General features: G+C 38.8%; 1 protein-coding gene and 1 pseudogene across 1 annotated transcript; both read right to left on the bottom strand.

Moving 5' to 3' along the window:
* Nucleotides 1–3394: 3394 nt before the first annotated feature.
* On the bottom strand, nucleotides 3395–4613 carry LOC115667853 (probable protein kinase At2g41970; the record flags this gene model as incomplete). The annotated part of the gene is made up of 3 exons (XM_056319810.1): nucleotides 3395–3467; nucleotides 4147–4420; nucleotides 4514–4613. Coding segments are annotated over 3 exons (447 nt in total), but the record flags the coding sequence as incomplete, so codon positions are not given.
* Nucleotides 4614–8252: 3639 nt separating this feature from the next.
* Nucleotides 8253–11198, bottom strand: LOC115663692 (purine permease 21-like; annotated as a pseudogene).
* Between the last annotated feature and the right edge of the window lie 8274 nt (nucleotides 11199–19472).

The raw sequence follows: 19472 nt of genomic DNA, 5'->3' as shown, positions 1-19472 counted from the left end.
ATGGTAGTCCATTAAAACAATTTCTCTCATTACGAGAAGGTGATTCTTATTGACAAAAGATTAGCCTTGTATTTGAATATGAAGGAACTAGAAATTTTCTAGTCAAGTTTGGTTTTAATTTAAAAATTAGTGACACATTGTTGTCACCTTACACAAGTGATACATTGGGGGGTAGAAAGGAGGCCCAGTGACCCCAAAAAACCCAAGAACCATCCTCAATTTTCATATCATTATCTCTTTCCATCTTCTATTTTTGAAATTACCACTTTGCATCCTAGGTTTTCAATTTGGATAGCAATTTGCAGTTTACGGCAGTTAGCATCCTACATTTATTTACAAAATCGTTTTTTTTTAACAAAGTTACCCCTGTCACATTTTTAAATTCTCCAACCCTCAAAAGTAAATCCCAATTACAAGACCCTTGCTTTTCAATGCGGCTTGCCCTCACTCATATCAACCCCGAGTAGCTCGCCTTCGTACGTCTCTCTCTGAATTTGCAGCACTACTGGCTCGAGCTCGTGGCTCCTCCATCACAGTCCAACCTTGACCACGTCATCAAGCTCCGACTCTATGGAGGAGACGTCAAGTCTCTAGATCTAGAGGTTCGACGCCTCTGCCAAAAGAGGTGGCAAGCTCTACGCTGTCATCAAGCTATGAGGAAGAGAGTTAGAGAAGGAAAGAAAGACAAAGCACGAATAGAAAAGGAAAAACTAGTGATAAAAGGGGCTATACGGTCAAGGGCAGCAGTGGGAGCAACGGTGGCAAAGGTCGACGACCATCGATGTGCAGAGGTTGTAGGTTGAATCCAATGGAGGCAGCTGGTGGTGGTGGACGGAGGGCATTAGGTTATGTGCATTTGGGGCTTTTGGGAAGTAGAGTATTGGGGGTTAGCTTTTGTGTGTTTAGGCTGCACATGACAACGATTCTGTGCCCGGGAACAGATTCTGCTGAGAAATGATTCTTTTTTATTATGTGCCCGGAATTGATTCTGAGCATTTTAAGGCGTTTGTTAACGGTCCAAAATTTCATCCCTGGAATAGAAAAAGAACAGAAATGCGTTTAATAACGCCACAAAATTTCTTTTTATTAATAATATTTTAATATTTCTTTCTTTTTTTTCTTTTCTTTTTGTCTTTTCCTCCTTCTTGGCCATGGCCTGCTCGCCAACCATAACCGGTAAAATATTTTTTTATTAATAATATTTTTATTAAAAGTATTTTTTCTTTTTTTTGGCCATGGCCTGATCGCCGGCCATGACCGGCAAAATATTTTTTTTATTAATAATTTTTTTATTAAAATATATATATATATATATATATATATATTTTTGGCCATGGCCGATATGGCCAAAAAATATTTTTTATTAATAATATTTTTTATTAAAAATATACATTTTTATTTTTTGGGCCATGGCCTGGTCGCCGCCATGGTCGGTAAAATAGTTTTTTATTAATAATATTTTTTATTAAAAATATATATTTTTATTTTTTTTGGCCTTGACCTGGTCGCTGGCCATGGTTGGTAAAATATTTTTTTATTAATAATATTTTTTATTAAAATTTTTTTATGCCAAAAAAATTATATATTTTTTTGGCCATGGCCTGGTTGCCGACCATGGCCAGTCAAATAATTTTTTTATTAATAATATTTTTTATTAAAATATTTTTATTAAAAATATACATTTTTATTTTTTTGGGCCATGGCCGGTCGCCGGCCATGGTCGGTAAAATATTTTTTTTATTAATAATATTTTTTATTAATAATATTTTTATTAAAAATATATATTTTTATTTTTTTTGGCCTTGGCCTGGTCGCCGGCCATGGTTGGTAAAATATTTTTTTATTAAAATATTTTTATTAAAAATATATTTTTTCTTTTTTTTTGCCATGGCCTGATCGCCGGCCATGGCCTGTAAAATATCTTTTTCTTAATAATATTTTTTATTAAAATATTTTTATTAAAAATAAACATTTTTATTTTTTTTTGCCATGGCCTGGTCGCTGGCCATGGCCAGTAAAATATTCTTTTATTAATAATATTTTTATTAAAAATATATATTTTTTCTTTTTTTGCCATGGCCTGGTCACCGGCCATGGCGGTAAAATATTTTTTTATTAATAATATTTTTATTAAAATTTTTTATTAAAAATATATTTTTTCTTTTTTTTGGCCATGGCCTGTCGCGCCATGGCCGGTAAAATATTTTTTATTTTAATAATATTTTTATTAAAATATTTTATTCTCGTCAGATCCGGCGAGGGCGGTCCTCGGGCCGGACATTAGAAGCTACATTAAAAATCAAGAAAAGGAAGAAAAAAAAATTGATTATCAAAATTGTTCCCAGAATCAAGAAGCTACTTTTTTTTTATTCTTGAATACTGATTCTGGGAACAATTTTTGACAAAATTGTGCCCAGAATCAAAAAATTAAACAAACGCATTTTTGTTCCCAAACTGATTCTGGGAACAAAAGAACAGAATCAAACACTGTTTGACAAGTTGTCATGCGCAGCCTTAGTGTTTCCTAGGAGGGGGTAATTGCCTTTTTTGGTTGGAGGGTTTTGTGTTGATGCAAAGTGGTATTTTCAGAAAAAAAGAATGAAAATTGAAAATTGACTAAATAGTGAGGAGAGCATTCAGTATTTTCCAAAAGTATCTGTATCTGAAAGAAGTCCAAAACAGTTGACTGCCATTATGACGGTCCTAAAACTTCGGAAGTCTCTTGAATTCAACAATTCTATGAAAGATTGCCCAATCAATCGGAAGCACATTGGGAACTTGTACTCCAGAGAAAATGCTCCCCAAATAAATTTTCCAGCTAGTACTAACTCGCACATTAAAATAGTAAGGATTGGAGACAACTTGACAAGACGTAGTCAACTCTTATATGTTTTTTATATGAAGCAATTTAAGTATCTCTTCTGTCCCATGTTTAATAATATAATTCCGGCAAAATCATTTGCATTAGCTAGTAGTATCCTACTGGTCAGATAACACATAAGTACCTAACTTTCATAAAGAGATAGAAAAATGGGCACTAAAGACAAAATGCACTTTCTTGTAATAAAAACAGCAAAGATATTAAATATTAGCAACATTTTCAATCTTCTTATTCTGTTCATTGTTTTTTTTAATTTTTTTCATCCAGATGGTTCTGCCGCAAGAAATACCTCTCTCTACTTGAACTTGGCTAAACACAAACTAATGCAGTCCACCATCTTTAATCATCCACCTCCTCTTGCAATTGAAGCAATTAGTGGCGATCTCACGCTCACTTCATCCCCACCAACACTCTTCCTTCGACCCTTTAACATGGCATCGTCCAAATTATGTTGGTACACATAAGAAGTGAACCCCAAAAATGGCCAAGATCATAGCGATCACCTTGGCCCCATCAGAGCTCTAGAAGGACCACCCCGAAACTGTAGACATCGCTTTTCTGGGTGATCTGCCCTGTCATGGCGTACCTGAAATTCAAAGTAAAAAAATCACCGTGGAGAAACTGGAAATTGCATAGAGGTGATCAGTGTTTTCACTTCTAAACCATTCGCTAAAGTACTCCTCAGGTGGGAAGTAGAAATTTCACATCATTTTCCAGACAGTTTTGACTTTGGTATATCCCTGAGGAACCCAAACATTATGGTATTCAGCAGCTCCTAAAACATTCAAACCAATCATCGTTTCTGTTCTTTGAGGCGACGATGAAAAAAATGATGCTGTCTAATATCCATAAGGCTTTATCTCTGTTTATGCAATGAACGAAAAGCTTAAGAGAGTTGTTTTACTGTTATCCTCTTCATCAAGTCGTTTTCAAGCAGAAATATGCACCACACTACTTGGATGTACTTAACAGAGAAACATCATAACTTGTAATCTTGTTATTTCTTTCGATTCTAAATGAAATTAAATGGTAACAGTAATGTACAATCTAATGAGCTAAATCTTTCTAAGGATGTCTTTCAACCCACCGTATCGGTAATGTTGTTTTTTCGTTTCACTATTTCAAAAGCATGGGTCATTCACTTTCCTTCCAATCAATCAATAACTCTACGGAAACAAAGCAATCTTCTAAACTCTTCTCAGTCTTCAATTTTTCCTAGCAAAGCATTGTTTTAGTTTTTCTTGGCTCTAAATCGAGTCGCTTACTCTGGAGCATGGTAGCCAAAAGTTCCCAAGACCCTAGTTGAATGCAGCTGCGCTGCGGTGTTAGACGACTGATTCGACAAGTTGAAATCCGCAATCTTTGCCAGGAAATCGTCGAACTGAAGCACGTTGCTAGATCTGACGTCTCGATTGACAATTGGAGGCTGAACTTTCTCGTGCAGGTACTCGAGGCCTCTAGCTGCACCGTACGCAATTTTCACTCTCTGGTTCCAACTAAGCACAGGACCAGGTTCAGCGCCTTGCACTCCTTTCCTACCTGTCCAAGGACCATGAATTAGATTCATATGACCCTTTTCCGAGTCAAAACAGTGATTGTGATATGGTGCGGTTGCGGACCTTGCGGTCATACCATGCAGTATATCATGTAAAGAGCCCTGAGTGGCAAACTGATACACCAAGATGCGGTTATTAGTCTCCAAGCAGTATCCGATTGTTGAAGCAAACGCGAAAAAACAAATACAGAACACAAAGATTTACGTGGTTCGATCACAAGGTGATCTACGCCCACGGGCGAGGTAAAACAAGATTCCACTATAGTCAAAGAGAGTACAATTTTTAGAAGTCGAAAATGACTTAACAAAACCTCACGGCTCACTGATCTCTCCCAAAACGAAAATCTCTCTTAATCAATGAAAAAACCTAGCCGCAATATAAATAGGACTCCCCAAAAAATTTCCTCGAGGGCATGGCCCCCGAACCCCCCGAGACATTAATTCGATTGTTCTAGCTTGGGCGGACCACCATAAAGATTTGTTCGCTTACTCCGAGTTGGACCGATATCACAAATCAAATCTCAATTTTTTCTCCACTTTTGGGTTGCACAAAAAATATGTCAGGTCGAGTAATGAACTGGACCGAGTACATAAAATTCAAGACATATCTTAACACTGATCATCTCCGTGAGGCAACCCCATTGCACTAATCGGGTATGAGAACAAGGATGACACGTCGAATGTCAACCAGACAGCAAACTGCGTCCGTCATGAACACTTGCCAAGCAATTGCCGTCCCAACTAAATTCATCACATAGCTCACCTTCCCAGCCTCACAGCCATCCATCTCTCTCCCTAGATACTCCCACTCACCACTCACAAACAACCCGACCGCAATAATTACACTAGACACTAAAGATTGGTACACAATCGTGTCTAAAACTCCCCTAAACGTCTCCTTCCTTATGACCCTCCTAAAACAAAGTTGGGGCAAGGATAGGTCAAGCCCATAACCAGCCAATGCCTCAGTTGTGCACACAAACCCGAGTGCATATCAGATCCACTTAGTGAGTTGACATATTTATCAAACGTAGAATTAACTAATTATGTATCCGTACTATATATGTGCAAAGAAAGTAACATAAGTCAAAAGGAGGTGTTGGAGATAAACGCTTACTTTGTCACCATCTTTCTTATACGTGAAGGACTAGACCTTTCATTGTTTGGGAAAACAGCTAGGATTGATAAATGCTTACTAGATTCACCATGACGTGTATATAAGAATCACCAGTGGGACTCAAAGCAAGTCCATCTTCAATCGACAATGATGTCTAACCAAGTCGATGATCTTGGGTGCGCTAGACCCACCCACCCAAAGACTCTTCATGGGCATTATTCTCGCAATGGGGGAATGATTACCCCCAAAGCATTTGATGGTATAAGAACCGTCCACGAAAAACCTTGGTCATTCACAAAAGGTATGGAATTTGCCGAAAAATGATGATGCAAAGGAAAGCACTTTCCCAAAAGACTTTCTAAATCAGTTGGCAAAGCTAACTGTAAATAGAATATTTACCATGCTGAATATGAATCGTCAAATAAAGACTACGATGTTAATCTTAGTTTCCATGCATTTAGACTCAAATAATGCGCAAATGGTTGTGTATAATTCAGTTTGACATACTTTCCATTAGACAAACTATATTTTTGAAATTTTCAATCATGTATGATTAATAATCTTTCAAATGAATTCAGTTTTTTACTAGAAAGCCAACCTTACTTCCATAAACGTCGACCATGAAATCTAATGAAAATCATGGCTGTGCTTACTAAAAGCATGTGTTATAAAGCCTACCTTTAGCATATGTTTGAACTCGGGAGATGGCCCAATCATAAAACTATTTGTATTTAGCATTGTCGAAAATCCAGTCTGTGTCGTGGCCTAATCTTACATATGTTAGAACCTTAGTTAATTACTATAGCAACTTTTTTTCCCTACTAAAAGCCATCAGTTAAGGGGGCCTCATCACTCATTTGGTTAAAAGCAAACGGATGCTAAAGGTAGGTCCAATTTCTAGTCCCAACTAATTTAAGCATAATGCATCCTGTTTAATTTTTAGTCCCAACTGCTATAGATGTCGAGTTTGTTCGGCAATGATAGTGTGAAAACCCATCCAATTTGAGTTAAATCATGTCGTGTCAGATCATTTATTAAAAATAATTTATTTAAAGTTCATACAAAATATCAACTATTGATAAGAAAGTTGCATAAAAGCAAAGATAAGAGTTAAAAGAAAGGCGGTTCATTGGACCACGTACCAAAGACCGAACACCTAACACCCAGAGATCTGTTGCATTAATAACAGAAACAAATGAATCAATATAGGAGACTCACATGGTTAGTAAAAAAAACTCTGCAATATTTTTTTTTTTTGCCCAAAGACAAAAATGAATGCTTGATTATGACGAAACGTCGTATGGCCTTTTTTAATGTACCCATAAAATAAAAAATTCTTGTCGGGCGTCTTGCACTTGATTACTTCATAAAGTCGGCAAGATTTTAACACGCGCTAACACACTTATCCATCCCAAATTGATATCAACACTTACATGCAAATAAATCTAGTAATTGGAAAGGGGACATCCAACCCTTGTAAATAATGCAATATAAGCTGTTGATTCACACATTAGTTTTTTTTTTTTTGAGAAACTCTACTTAGTTTTTTTTAGTACAAAGTTCATGTGTTGAAATTCATTTCCCCTAGAAACCGGATAATGAAGGCTTCATCGCTCCAATAAAAGTAACGGATTGTTGTCACATTCTCATTTTCCTTGCATTTTATCGAAGCTTCAAATTCGATTGCATCTCCACTACGTCAGTCCTACTTAGGCTTCTTCTCCCATTTCCGATTGCAATCAGCCGAAAAGTAGCCGAAAAGCACCATTGATCTTTTCTTTTTCTTTTTCTCTTTCTTCTATTGATGTTTTCCAAGAGTGTTTTCATCTAAATGGAAGTCCAAAATAACGATTGAAGGTCCTGAAACTTCGGAAGTTCGTATGATTTCAATAATTTATAATAGTATGTTCAATCAATCGGTAGGACATATGCAATTTGTCTTATAGTGAAATGGAAAAAAAAAATCACCTGCTGCTAAGTCTTACAAGAAAATAAAAAGGATCAGATATAACTGAAGAATTTGAATATGAGAATATCCTTAAAAGGTTTCATCTCCTAAAGTCTCTCATTTAGGCTTTTGGGGATATAAAAACCCTAGCAAGATATTCCATCCCTTTGGGAAAGATAAATATCCAGGGGGAACAGGGGGCTCAGGGTTGTTCGGTCGCCTAGGGCGTAAAATAAGGCTCGTATACTCTTGGTCAACTCACTAGTAGGGTTGGTCAAGAGCGCCCCTAAGTAGTAGTGACTGCTGAGGTTAAGGTAACAACTACAACCTCAGGGTGAGCATCCCCCTAATTGCCTTACCTACCTTAAAAAGGATCGGAGATAACTGACAGAACTTTGGTCAACTCTTTAGTTTTTTGCGTACGAAGCAATTTAAGTATCTCCTCTGTCCCATGTTTAATAATATAATCCGAGTATTATTTGCATTAGATAGTACTATATATTAGTCAAATGACACATAAGTAACTAACTTTCATATGAGATTGCAAAATGGGCACTAAAGACGGCATGTCCTTTCTTGAATTTAAAACACAGTGAAGCAATCAAACATTAGCAACATTTTCAATCTTCTTATTATTGGACCAAAAAAAAAATCTTCTTATTATGTTCCTCGTTTTCAACTCCAAATAATTACAGCAAGAAATTACCTCTCTCTACTTAAATTTGGCTTAACCCAAATTGAAATACTCCACCAACTTTTATCATCCACCAACTCTTGCAATTGGAGCATTTAGTGGCGATCTCACACTAACCTCATCCCCACCAACAATATTCCTTTGAGACTTCAACTGGGCATCGTCCAAATATTGTTGGTACACATAAGAAACGAACCCCCAAATGGCCAAGATCATAGCCATCACCTTGACCCCATCCATCCCCTCCCCAAAGAACACAACTGCGAAAATGGGCACAATCGGTAACCCCACCACACTAATCGAGTTCGAGAATAAAGACGACACGACTAATATCAACCCAATTGTGCTGATCCCAAACACTTGCCAGTTAATCGCCATACCGACCAAGTTCATCACATAGTTCACCTTCCCTAGCTCGTAGGCATACATCTCTATCCCCAAATTCTCCCACTCACCACTCCCAAACAACCCCACCACAATAATCACACTAGCCACTAAAGATTGGTACACAAGCATGTCCAAAATTGCCCTAAAAGTCTCCTTCCTTATGACCCTCCTAAAGCAAAGTTGGGTTAAGGACATGAAAAGACCATAACCGGCTAATGCCCCGATTGTGCACACAAACCCCAGTGCATACTTCCCTTTGGAGACCCCCCTTGGGGTCATCTGAATTTGATTGGAACACAAGGAGAGTTGAGGAGATCGTGAGGAGGACTAGGGAGTTGGTGATGTAGGGGTTGAACTTTTGGGCATTTAGGAAGAAGGAGAATAGGGCATTGAAGGCCAATTGGGAGGAGCAAACGAGGGTGTAGGTGGAGACAGGGAGGTACAAGAGGCCAACTGAGTATAAATAGCAATATAGGGCCACAATTGTGCCTAGAGAGAGGTACACAAGGGCAAGGCTCTTGAGAGAGGGTGATTGGGATTGAGATTGAGCTTGTAAGTGTGTTTCAATGTGGGGGTTATTGGGGTTTCTAGGTGTGGGGACGAAGTAGAGAAGGAGGATGGGAAAGCTTGCTAATGTGACAAGTGTGGCAAGCCATTTGCTGTTGCCTCCTTTGTTGTAGTAGAGCCTTCCAAGGAGCGTGCCCACCGATTGGCCAGAGAGCCCAAAGAGTGAGTAGAGGGCCACTCTAATCCACCACCAGAAGTTCTTAGGTTTAGGGGTTATTGTTGCTTGATTATTGGCAGTAAAGCTTCTGGGGTGGGATGGGACGTTCTCTTCTTTGGCTTCTGGATCACCTGGTCATAAATTGAATAGCAATTCAACTAAGGATTTTAATTAGTAAGAGAGAAAGTGTATAAATGGCACATAAATGGAATTGGGATCCATATAAATTTGATGACTAGTCACAATAAATCAAAAGACGCAACTATTATGTCTATAATCAGATTCATTATTTAGTGAATACGTTACATCTTATATCAAAAGTATGAGTAGACTAATCATATATATGTAATATATGAGCAAGCAAAGTAACGTGCGTCAAAACTAGGAATCTTTTTTCGGGAAAATTGCTAGGATGTAGACCTTTTAATTTTGGGAGAACATTTAGGATTGACAAATGCAATACAATCTTTACTAAATTCACCATGACTGTGTCTATAGAATCACACGTGGGACCCTAACCAAGTCCATCTCAAATTAACAATGATGTCTGCCGAAGTCGACAATCTTGCGTGCACTTTGCACTTTACCTACCCCACCACAAAGAGTTTTCATCGGTATTATTATTGTAATTGATGAATGATTTCGAGCTTACTCGTCAAATGCCATCCATATATATATATATATATATATATATATATATATATATATATATATCTACCAAAAATTTCAGATCGTTTTCAAATAAAGAGAAAGTATATATAATATATTGTATACACGTGTATATACTATGTATTTTTGTAAATATTACGTATAATAGTACAAGAGCTCAATTTTATTGGCCATGCGACCACAAATTTAGGGGCTTTGGTATAAGAACCGTCTACAAGATCACCTTTGTCATGCAAAAATGATGAGATTTGCTGTGGAAATGATGATGCAAAGGAAAACATTTTCCCAAAAGACTTTCTAATCAATTGGCAAAGCTAACATAAAAAAGAATATCTATCATATTGAATACTGATCGTTAATAAGATTATGATGTTAATCTCAGTCCCATGTATTTAGACTAAAATAATGGGTAAATGATTATGAGTTAATTCAATTTGACATACTTTCAATTTAGACAAACTATAACTCAATCATGCATGATTATAACTCTTTTAAATGGGCTTAGTTTTTTACTTTAACGGTGAGAAATCCACCTTAATTCTATAAATCTCGAACCATGAAATATCTGATGGAAATCATAGATGCATAAGACTCAAGTCTAGACCCAGGAAAATGGCCCAGACATAAAGTAATTTATATTTAATGTTATCAAAAATCGAATCCGTACCGTGGGCTAATCTACAAAGACCACTAGTATAGCCATAATGCACCGTGCATAATTTTCTCTAGCTGATGTAGAAGTTGAGATTGGTCGGCAGTGATAGCATGAAAACTTATCAATTTCTATCAATATTGAGTTAAATCATGTTGTGTTGAGTCATTTGTTAAAAATGATTAATTTGGAAGTTCACACAGAATATCAACAAAATTGCATAAAATAGATTAAAAAAAATAAAAGAAAGGGGGTTCATTGGACAGCCTACCTAAGACCCACCCCTAATAGCTACAGATCTATTGCATCGTAAACCGAAAGCAATGAATCAATAAAGTAGGCACACATGGTTGATAAAAGGCACTTTTTTATGTTGGCTTGTCCAGGCGAAGAAGCATAAGTTCATAGTCCTAGGATTCATCAGAAGTCCAGGAGTGGGAGCTCATGGTGTTGTAACTTGTAAGGAATAACTTGTTCACATTTTCAGATGTAAGTAAATCCTTCAAGAGTTGGACTTACCCACGATGTGGAGTTGCAGTTCCTGAGGATGATGATGAGCTAGTTCTCCCATGTCGGGGATGAGAGAGAGAGAACCAGAAGAGAGCGATGAGATATTGTGAAAGCTGAGAGAGGTTTAAAGCAGAAACCAACAAGAGATGAAAGAAGAAGAGGAGGTTTATATATACCTGAATGCTCTGCCATTCTTTTTTTCATTTTGTCCTAATTGTATAGATTTTCTTTAAAATCACCTAAGCACACCTAAGGTAGGGTATTTAGGGAGTATATATCTTGCAACTTCTCCCATAAGATGAGTCTATCCCAGTATACAGCCGATCCATGGACAAAAGTAATTCCGATCTACTTCCTCCTCTCGGTATCTTCATAAATCCCTTTAGAGAAATCATTTGAAGCCGAGTTCACAGTAATAGGTTTCATAACATTCCACACTAGAGCCAAAGCCCTAGCAATCCGAATTGGATTCCCCACATAACAATTCTGCAATTTCAAATTTCTTTTCAGTTTTTGAATCACTAAATCCTGATTTTTGGTTTCCATCAAGAACTCCACACTAGGCCTTTCTTGAGCCACAATGGCTCATAAAGGTTGGACTGTCAAGGATGTGCCCAAACCCCTGGCAGTTTCAATACAGTAGCTTCATTTGTAACCTGATGGCTTATTAAGGGTAGCCAGTAGAGCCCCTTTTCCCAATTCCATCGCTATTCGGACTGGGATTTACGAGAGTTCAATTTCATCTAGCAATTGCAGACTGGAATTCTGCAGTTCACACGGGCAATCCCTTCTTCCTTTCTTATTGTCTCTAACATTTGGCCTTTTTTGTTTCCTCTACAGGGTATCCCTTGCAACCTATGATGAAGGGAGCTCTAGGAGCAAAGGAGGAGTCGAAGATGGGGGGGACAAAATCTTTTAATCCTTGTGTAATTGAAAGGGATAGGAGTAAGTTTTCTTTTGCCCCTTTCTTCTTGTAAGTTGTTATGGTGAATCTGGGGACTACTAGTTTCCCTATGGAAAAGAATAATTTGCCCAGAATTAACTGGAGTTTCGAGCACCATTTCATGCTATAGACTGTCCATAGTGATTTCTCCATAAAAAACCTTCTAGAAGGGACTTTTAGTATTGGCCTCGGCCTTTAACCATGATCCAAATAGAAGGTTGTCACCATTGGAGAAAAATTCTTTATCATAAGGCATTTCTTTGCAACTTTTGTCATAGCGACCAATTCTACCACACTTATGGCAGAAAAGTGGGAGCCGTTCATACCTGAAGTCTAGACAATATTTCTTTCCCCCAAAACTAGAGATCATTCCAAAGAGTAATGAGGATGAGAGTTCCAAGGTAACCCTTGCCTTTCCCACTATAATGATGCATAACCTTTAGTTTCAATTTTCACCTTTGAGACCTCACTAATATTCTCAGCAATTTTTCTAATAACTTCTTCCGTCCTCCCTTCTATGGGCAACCCATGAATTTCCTGTTAGTGGTCTGCCCTAAAAATCAATCAAGGTTGATACTCGAATATTAGTTGTGGATTAGGTTGTGTCGGAAAACCGATCTTCACTATACTTAGGTAGTCATAATGTTTTGCTAGAGACCGCTTATGACTTGTGGGCCAAAAGAGTTCTGGGCACACTGCTAATGTTTAGTGAACCTACAAGGTCGCACACAATAGCGAACGGATTTAATATTGTATATGCGCCTTGATCTACTTAAGAAGTAGATTTTAATTTATTCTCCTATTTAAATTATCTATGCGGTCGTGCGCGTTGTGAGATAGCGATTAAACGTACGATTGAAGGTGGACGGTTTGGCTGGCCCAAATAGCCCGGCCCACTTCTTTTAATTCCGTTAGCTAATGAGGCTGTATAAATAGATAGAGAATCGTTCTCTGTCTAGGGTTTTTTCGATAGAGTATCGAAAATCAAAAGGCGCTCAAGAAAAAGAAACTTCAAGATCTTTCGCTAGCACGTGGATCGTTGGAGAATTCCGTTCGTGTGTGTAGATACCGGTAGAGGCGCAACACTTGGGGCGCTCATCCAGACACAATCAGTTGCTGATTTATCTTCGATCTGCAAAAGGTACGTATCAAAATTCGTTTCCGATTTCAATATACACATGGATCCTGTCTAGGGTTCTATATTCCGCTGCGTTGTTTTTCGTTGATGAACCCTACAGTGGTATCAGAGCTGCTTGTGATATATTGAAGTTGAATTGGAAAACCTAATTGTTGATACATATGATGTATGCCTAAAGTGAGTCTCAATTAGGGTTAGACGAATTTAAAATACGAATTGATATGATCAATTGAGAAGGAACGAAGCAGGGATGGATCGATCTTGTTCCGCTCGCGCCTGGGCTGTTGCCCGAGGCGGAAATGGCGGGCGGAGACGGCAGGCGGAGATGGCGGCGCCATGGGCCTGTTGCCCCAGGCGGAGACGACGGGCAGAGATGGCGGCGCGTCTGGGCCTGTTGCCCAGGCGGAGACAATGGGCGGAGACGGCGGGCGGAGACGGCGGCGCGTCTGGGTCTGTTGCCCGAGGCGGAGACGGCAGCGCACTTGGTCATCCGGCACGTCGAGGACTCGAGGCGTTCGGTCAGATGCGTACGGTGAGGGCGCGGGAGGTGGCATCGACGGATAGTCTCCCGAGAACACAGAAGTGAGACTTCTGTCTATGTTTTCGGGGCTTTCCTGGAAAACAGAATTGAGAATTCTGTCTAGGTTTCGGGGGCGCTGCCCCTGAGCCCCCGCGAGGGGCGATGCCCCTTCGAACCCCGCTCGCTGAGACCACCGCAAGCGGCTCTGCCCCTTGACCCCGCGAGGGGCGCTGCCCCTCGACCCCGCAAGGGGGCGCAGCCCCCTTGACCCCTGCATGGAATTGGTCGTTCCCGTATGATTGATATATCTTTGTTATTATAAGTGATGCTTTGTTGATGTTCAGAACATGCATACATTCACCACTACATAATTATTAAGAGTCCCTCATAAAATTAAGTAATAATATGATGCATTTCCAATCATACACCTATTAAGACTTGAATCTTCAAAAGATGGGCCTGCCAAAGCAGGGTGTCTTCAACTATTTGAGTAAAATAGGATGGATAATGGTTATCCATATGTCAAGATTGGTTTACTTAACGAGACTATCAAAACGGTTTTGGGCCTTGAGGCATAATGTTTGGGGATATGATATGAGATATCAACCCCAACAACCAAGAGTTGTATTTGATACAATTGACAAAGGGTTGTCTACCTAAATAACTTAGTCTTGAGCGGTAAACCAAAGTTTACTCGAGTCTTGGTAAAATATGGGTCTTGGTCCACTATACTTATTGGGACATATATTATAAAAGTATAGTGGGAGTTTATTATAAATAATATTAATGAACAATTCACTTTGCATATTTGTTGTAGATAATGGCAAATAGCTCTGCATCACACTTTTCACTGCGCTCTGTCCTTGAGAAGGACAAATTGAATGGTTCAAACTTTTTGGACTGGTATAGAAGCTTGAGAATTGTTCTCAAGCAGGAGAAAAAGGATTATGTCCTGGAGAAACCACTCCCTCAGAAGGCACCTCCTTCCAGCGCTCCCCATGCTGAAAGGAATGCTTATCAGAAGCATAAAGATGATGCATTGGATGCATCATGTCTAATGTTAGCTACCATGAACTTAGACCTTCAGAAACAGTTTGAGAACGTAGATGCCTATGATATGATCATGAACCTGAAAAATTTGTTTCAGGAGCAGGCACGCACTGAAAGGTACCAAACAGTAAAGACATTAATTGAGTGCAAGCTAGCAAGTGGGAGCTTAGTTAGCCCACATGTCATAAAGATGATAGGTTATATTGAAAACCTGGAGCGACTGGGCTTTCCCATTAGCCAAGAGTTGGCTACTGACATTATTCTTTAGTCATTGCCTCAAGATTATGACACGTTTGTTATGAACTATAACATGCATAATCTGAACAAGTCTTTGACTGAACTGCATGGGATGCTCAAAACTGCTGAGCAGAATATCAAGAAGGACCCTACCCCTAATGTTCTCATGGTTCAAAAGGGGAAAGGCTTTAAGAAGCCAGGTAAGGTCAAGGGTAAGGGCAAGGGCACTAAGCCCAAACCCAAATCCAAGACCAAACCGGGTCCGACTATTGATGCTGTATGCTTTCATTGTGGGGAGAATGGACATTGGAAGAGGAATTGCAAGAAATATTTGGAGGATCTGAAGAAAAAGGGAAGTGAGACTTCCGATTCAGGTATTTATGTTATAGAAGTAAATGTTACTACTAGTTCTACTTCATGGGTATTGGATACCGGTTGTGGTACTCACATTTGTATGAATGTGCAGGGACTAAAACGAAGTAGAACACTTACAAAAGGTGAAGTGGAGCTACGTGTTGGGAATGGAGCAAGAGTTGCTGCATTAGCCGTAGGAACATATGATGTAGCTTTACCTTCTGGCATGATTTTAGAACTGAATAATTGCTACTATGTACCTGCTATACGCAGGAATATTATTTCTGTTTCTTGTTTGGACAAGGAAGGTTTCTGTTTTGATATAAAGAACAATAGTTGTTCGTTTTATCTTAATGGATTATTTTATGGTAGCGCCCATATTGTGGATGGGATATATGTTCTAAATCTTGATGTGCCAATCTATAATATAAATACAAAAAGGTTTAAATCTAATGATTTGAATCCAACCTACCTATGGCATTGTAAATTAGGCCACATAAACGAGAAACGAATTCACAAGCTTCATAGCGATGGACTATTAAATTCATTTGATTTTGAATCATTTGATACATGTGAATCTTGTTTAGTTGGAAAAATGACAAAAGCTCCTTTTACTAATCAAAGTGAGAGGACAAAAGAATTATTGGCCCTTATACATACTGATGTGTGTGGACCACTAAGTTCTACAGCCAGAGGAGGTTATCAGTACTTTATTACATTTGCTGATGATTTCAGTAGATATGGATATGTTTACTTGATGAAACATAAATCCGACTCCTTTGAAAAGTTCAAGGAATTTCAGAATGAAGTACAGAATCAACTTAGCAAGAATATCAAGGCTCTTCGATCTGATCGAGGAGGAGAATATTTAAGCCAAGAGTTCAATGACCATCTCAAAGAGTGTAGAATTGTTTCACAGCTCTCTCCTCCTGGAACACCACAGTGGAATGGTGTCTCTGAGAGGAGAAATCGAACTTTGTTAGACATGGTTCGATCAATGATGAGTCATTCAGATCTTCCATTATCTTTCTAGGGATATGCACTCAAGACAGCTGTAGTTTACACTAAATAGAAGTCCATCAAAAGCTGTAGAGAAGACACCATATGAGATGTGGACAGGAAAAGTTCCTAGTATGTCTTTTCTAAAGATTTGGGGTTGCGAAGCTTATGTAAAACGTTTACTTTCTGATAAGCTTGGACCCAAATCTGATAAATGCTTCTTTGTGGGATATCCTAAAGAAACGAAAGGATATTACTTTTACAATCCATCAGAGAACAAAGTGTTTGTTGCTCGAAATGGTATCTTTTTAGAGAAAGAGTTTCTTACTAAAGGAACCAGTGGGAGTAAGGTAAACCTCGAAGAAGTTATTGTGCCACAAGAGGGTGTTCCAGTTCATGAGGAACCTCAATTAGATCTACAAAGAGTTGTAGAGTCTACTCCAGTGGCACCTATAGTTCGTAGGTCTGAAAGAACACATCGTGAGCCTATGAGATATGGTTTTCACGTGACAGAACACCGTCATCTATTGTTAATAGAAAATGACGAACCTACGACCTATACAGAAGCTATGATGGGCCCAGACTCCGATAAATGGCTTCAGGCCATGAAATCCGAAATGGACTCAATGTATCAAAACAAAGTTTGGACTTTGATTGATCCACCCGAAGGTGTCAAACCTATAGGGTGCAAGTGGGTTTTCAAGAAGAAAACTGATATGGATGGAAATGTTCACATCTATAAAGCACGGCTAGTAGCTAAAGGTTTCAAACAAACTCATGGTATTGACTATGACGAGACCTTTTCGCTAGTGGCCATGCTTAAGTCCATTCGGATTATCCTAGCGTTTACTGCATATTATGACTATGAGATATGGCAAATGGATGTAAAGACGGCTTTCCTTAATGGAAAACTAGAGGAGGATGTGTATATGACACAACCTGAAGGCTTTACATCACCAGATAACACTGGGAAGATATGCAAGCTTCAACGTTCTATTTATGGATTGAAGCAAGCATCACGGAGCTGGAATATTCATTTCGATGAAACTGTCAAAGAGTTTGGCTTCATTAGAAACAAAGAAGAAGCTTGTGTATACAAGAAGTCTAGTGGGAGTGCAATTGTGTTTCTAGTGTTGTATGTGGATGACATACTACTCATTGGAAACGACATTCCTATGCTTCAGTCAGTTAAGACATCGCTAGGAAAATTTTTCTCCATGAAGGACATGGGAGAAGCAAACTATATCTTGGGGATCAGGATCTATAGAGATAGATCTAAGAGACTTATTGGACTGAGTCAAAGTACATATGTTGACAAAGTCATCAATAGGTTTAATATGCAAGATTCCAAGAAAGGTTTTCTCCCGATGACACATGGCATAAGTCTTAGCAAGACTCAGTGTCCTTCAACACAAGATGAGCGAGACCGCATGAGTAGGATTCCTTATGCATCAGCTGTGGGATCCATCATGTATGCTATGTTATGCACTCGTCCTGACGTTGCTTATGCATTGAGCATGACAAGTAGATACCGGATCTAGGGAACCTCACTGGATTGTTGTCAAGAATATCCTTAAGTACTTGAGAAGAACTAAGGATTTATTCTTAGTCTATGGAGGTGAGGAACATATCACCGTAAATGGTTACACCGATGCTAGTTTCCAAACCGACAAAGACGACCTTCGATCGCAATGTTTTGTCTTTTGCGTGAATGGTGGAGCGGTGTGCTGGAAAAGTTCCAAGCAGGAAACTCTTGCAGATTCTACGACAGAAGCTGAGTATATTGCTGCTTCAGAAGCATCAAAGGAAGCTGTTTGGATTCGAAAGTTCATAGAAGAACTGGGAATCAGTCCCACTAGTTCGATTCCAGTGGACTTCTATTGTGACAGCAATGGGGCCATAGCTTTGGGTAAAGAGCCTAGGTCTCACCAGAAGACCAAACACATACTCAGGAAGTATCATCTCATTCGAGAATTCATTTAAAGAGGTGATGTCAAGATGTGCAAAGTTGCAACGGAGTTGAATACAGCTGATCCGTTGACGAAGGCTCTTCCACAACCTAAGCATGAGCGTCATTGTAACGCTTTAGGCCTTAGACACATTAGTGATTGGTCTTGATGTGAGTGGGAGTATATGTGATATACATTTTCATTGTTCATTAATAAAATATATATATTATATTTGATTTCGATTTAATTTGAGTATATAATTGAATGCGAAATCTTTATCCCCTGAATATTGAATATTCTTAATAGATAATCAAATACGTGATTTGATCGTGAAACTCTATTAATAGAGTGGATATTAATATTCTAAATGTCCCTAGTCAATTGCCATTGTGCATTGGGACGCAAATGGCATTTGAGACTAGTATGTGAGTCAACTGATGACCAAGTTTCACGGGTCATGAATATAGAGATATAAAGTTGATCACATGGAATACATGTTGGAGAACATTGTATTGGACCAACCCGCTATGAGAATACTGTAGAATTGTTATATAATGTCATCAGTATTTCTCATCACAGCTATAGAGTATAGTCCTTTGACCTGAGTCTGCCATGGTTTCCTAGATGTGGATTGGCGTGCTTTAACATTGCCAAACGTCAGCCGTAACAGGTGATTATAAAGGTAATGGCTGGGTATGTCATGAAGCGTGCTGAGTGATGTGAGTAGACAAGATGGGATTTGTCCCTCTCATATAACGACGGTATGATTTCCTGGCCTCCCGTAGAGTTGAGACTGTGAAATGCATGGCCATGCTCAAGTGAGTTGAAGAGTCAACTATTTGTTTTGACAGTCTAACTGCGGTATCGGGAAAATGAGTTTAAGCTATATAAGGATGACACTTGTCCTGTCTTATGCTTAACTCGGAAATCAAGTGACAAAAGAGACTTAGTTTATATGATTGGTTCTAGTGCAAGTGAGAGATTGTTAGTGGTCTGCCCTAAAAATCAATCAAGGTTGATACTCTAATATTAGTTGTGGATTAGGTTGTGTCGTAAAACCGATATTCACTATACTTAGGTAGTCATAATGTTTTGCTAGAGATCGCTTATGACTTGTGGGCCAAAAGAGTTTTGGGCACACTACT

The sequence above is a fragment of the Syzygium oleosum genome, unplaced genomic scaffold, assembly GCF_021117445.2.
Source record: "Syzygium oleosum isolate NSW1041296 unplaced genomic scaffold, Sole_v2.1 Sole_v2.18, whole genome shotgun sequence".
In the NCBI taxonomy this organism is placed as follows: Eukaryota; Viridiplantae; Streptophyta; class Magnoliopsida; order Myrtales; family Myrtaceae; genus Syzygium; species Syzygium oleosum.
The sequence above is the reverse complement of the archived record's forward strand: the minus strand, read 5'-3'. Positions and strand labels throughout refer to the sequence as shown.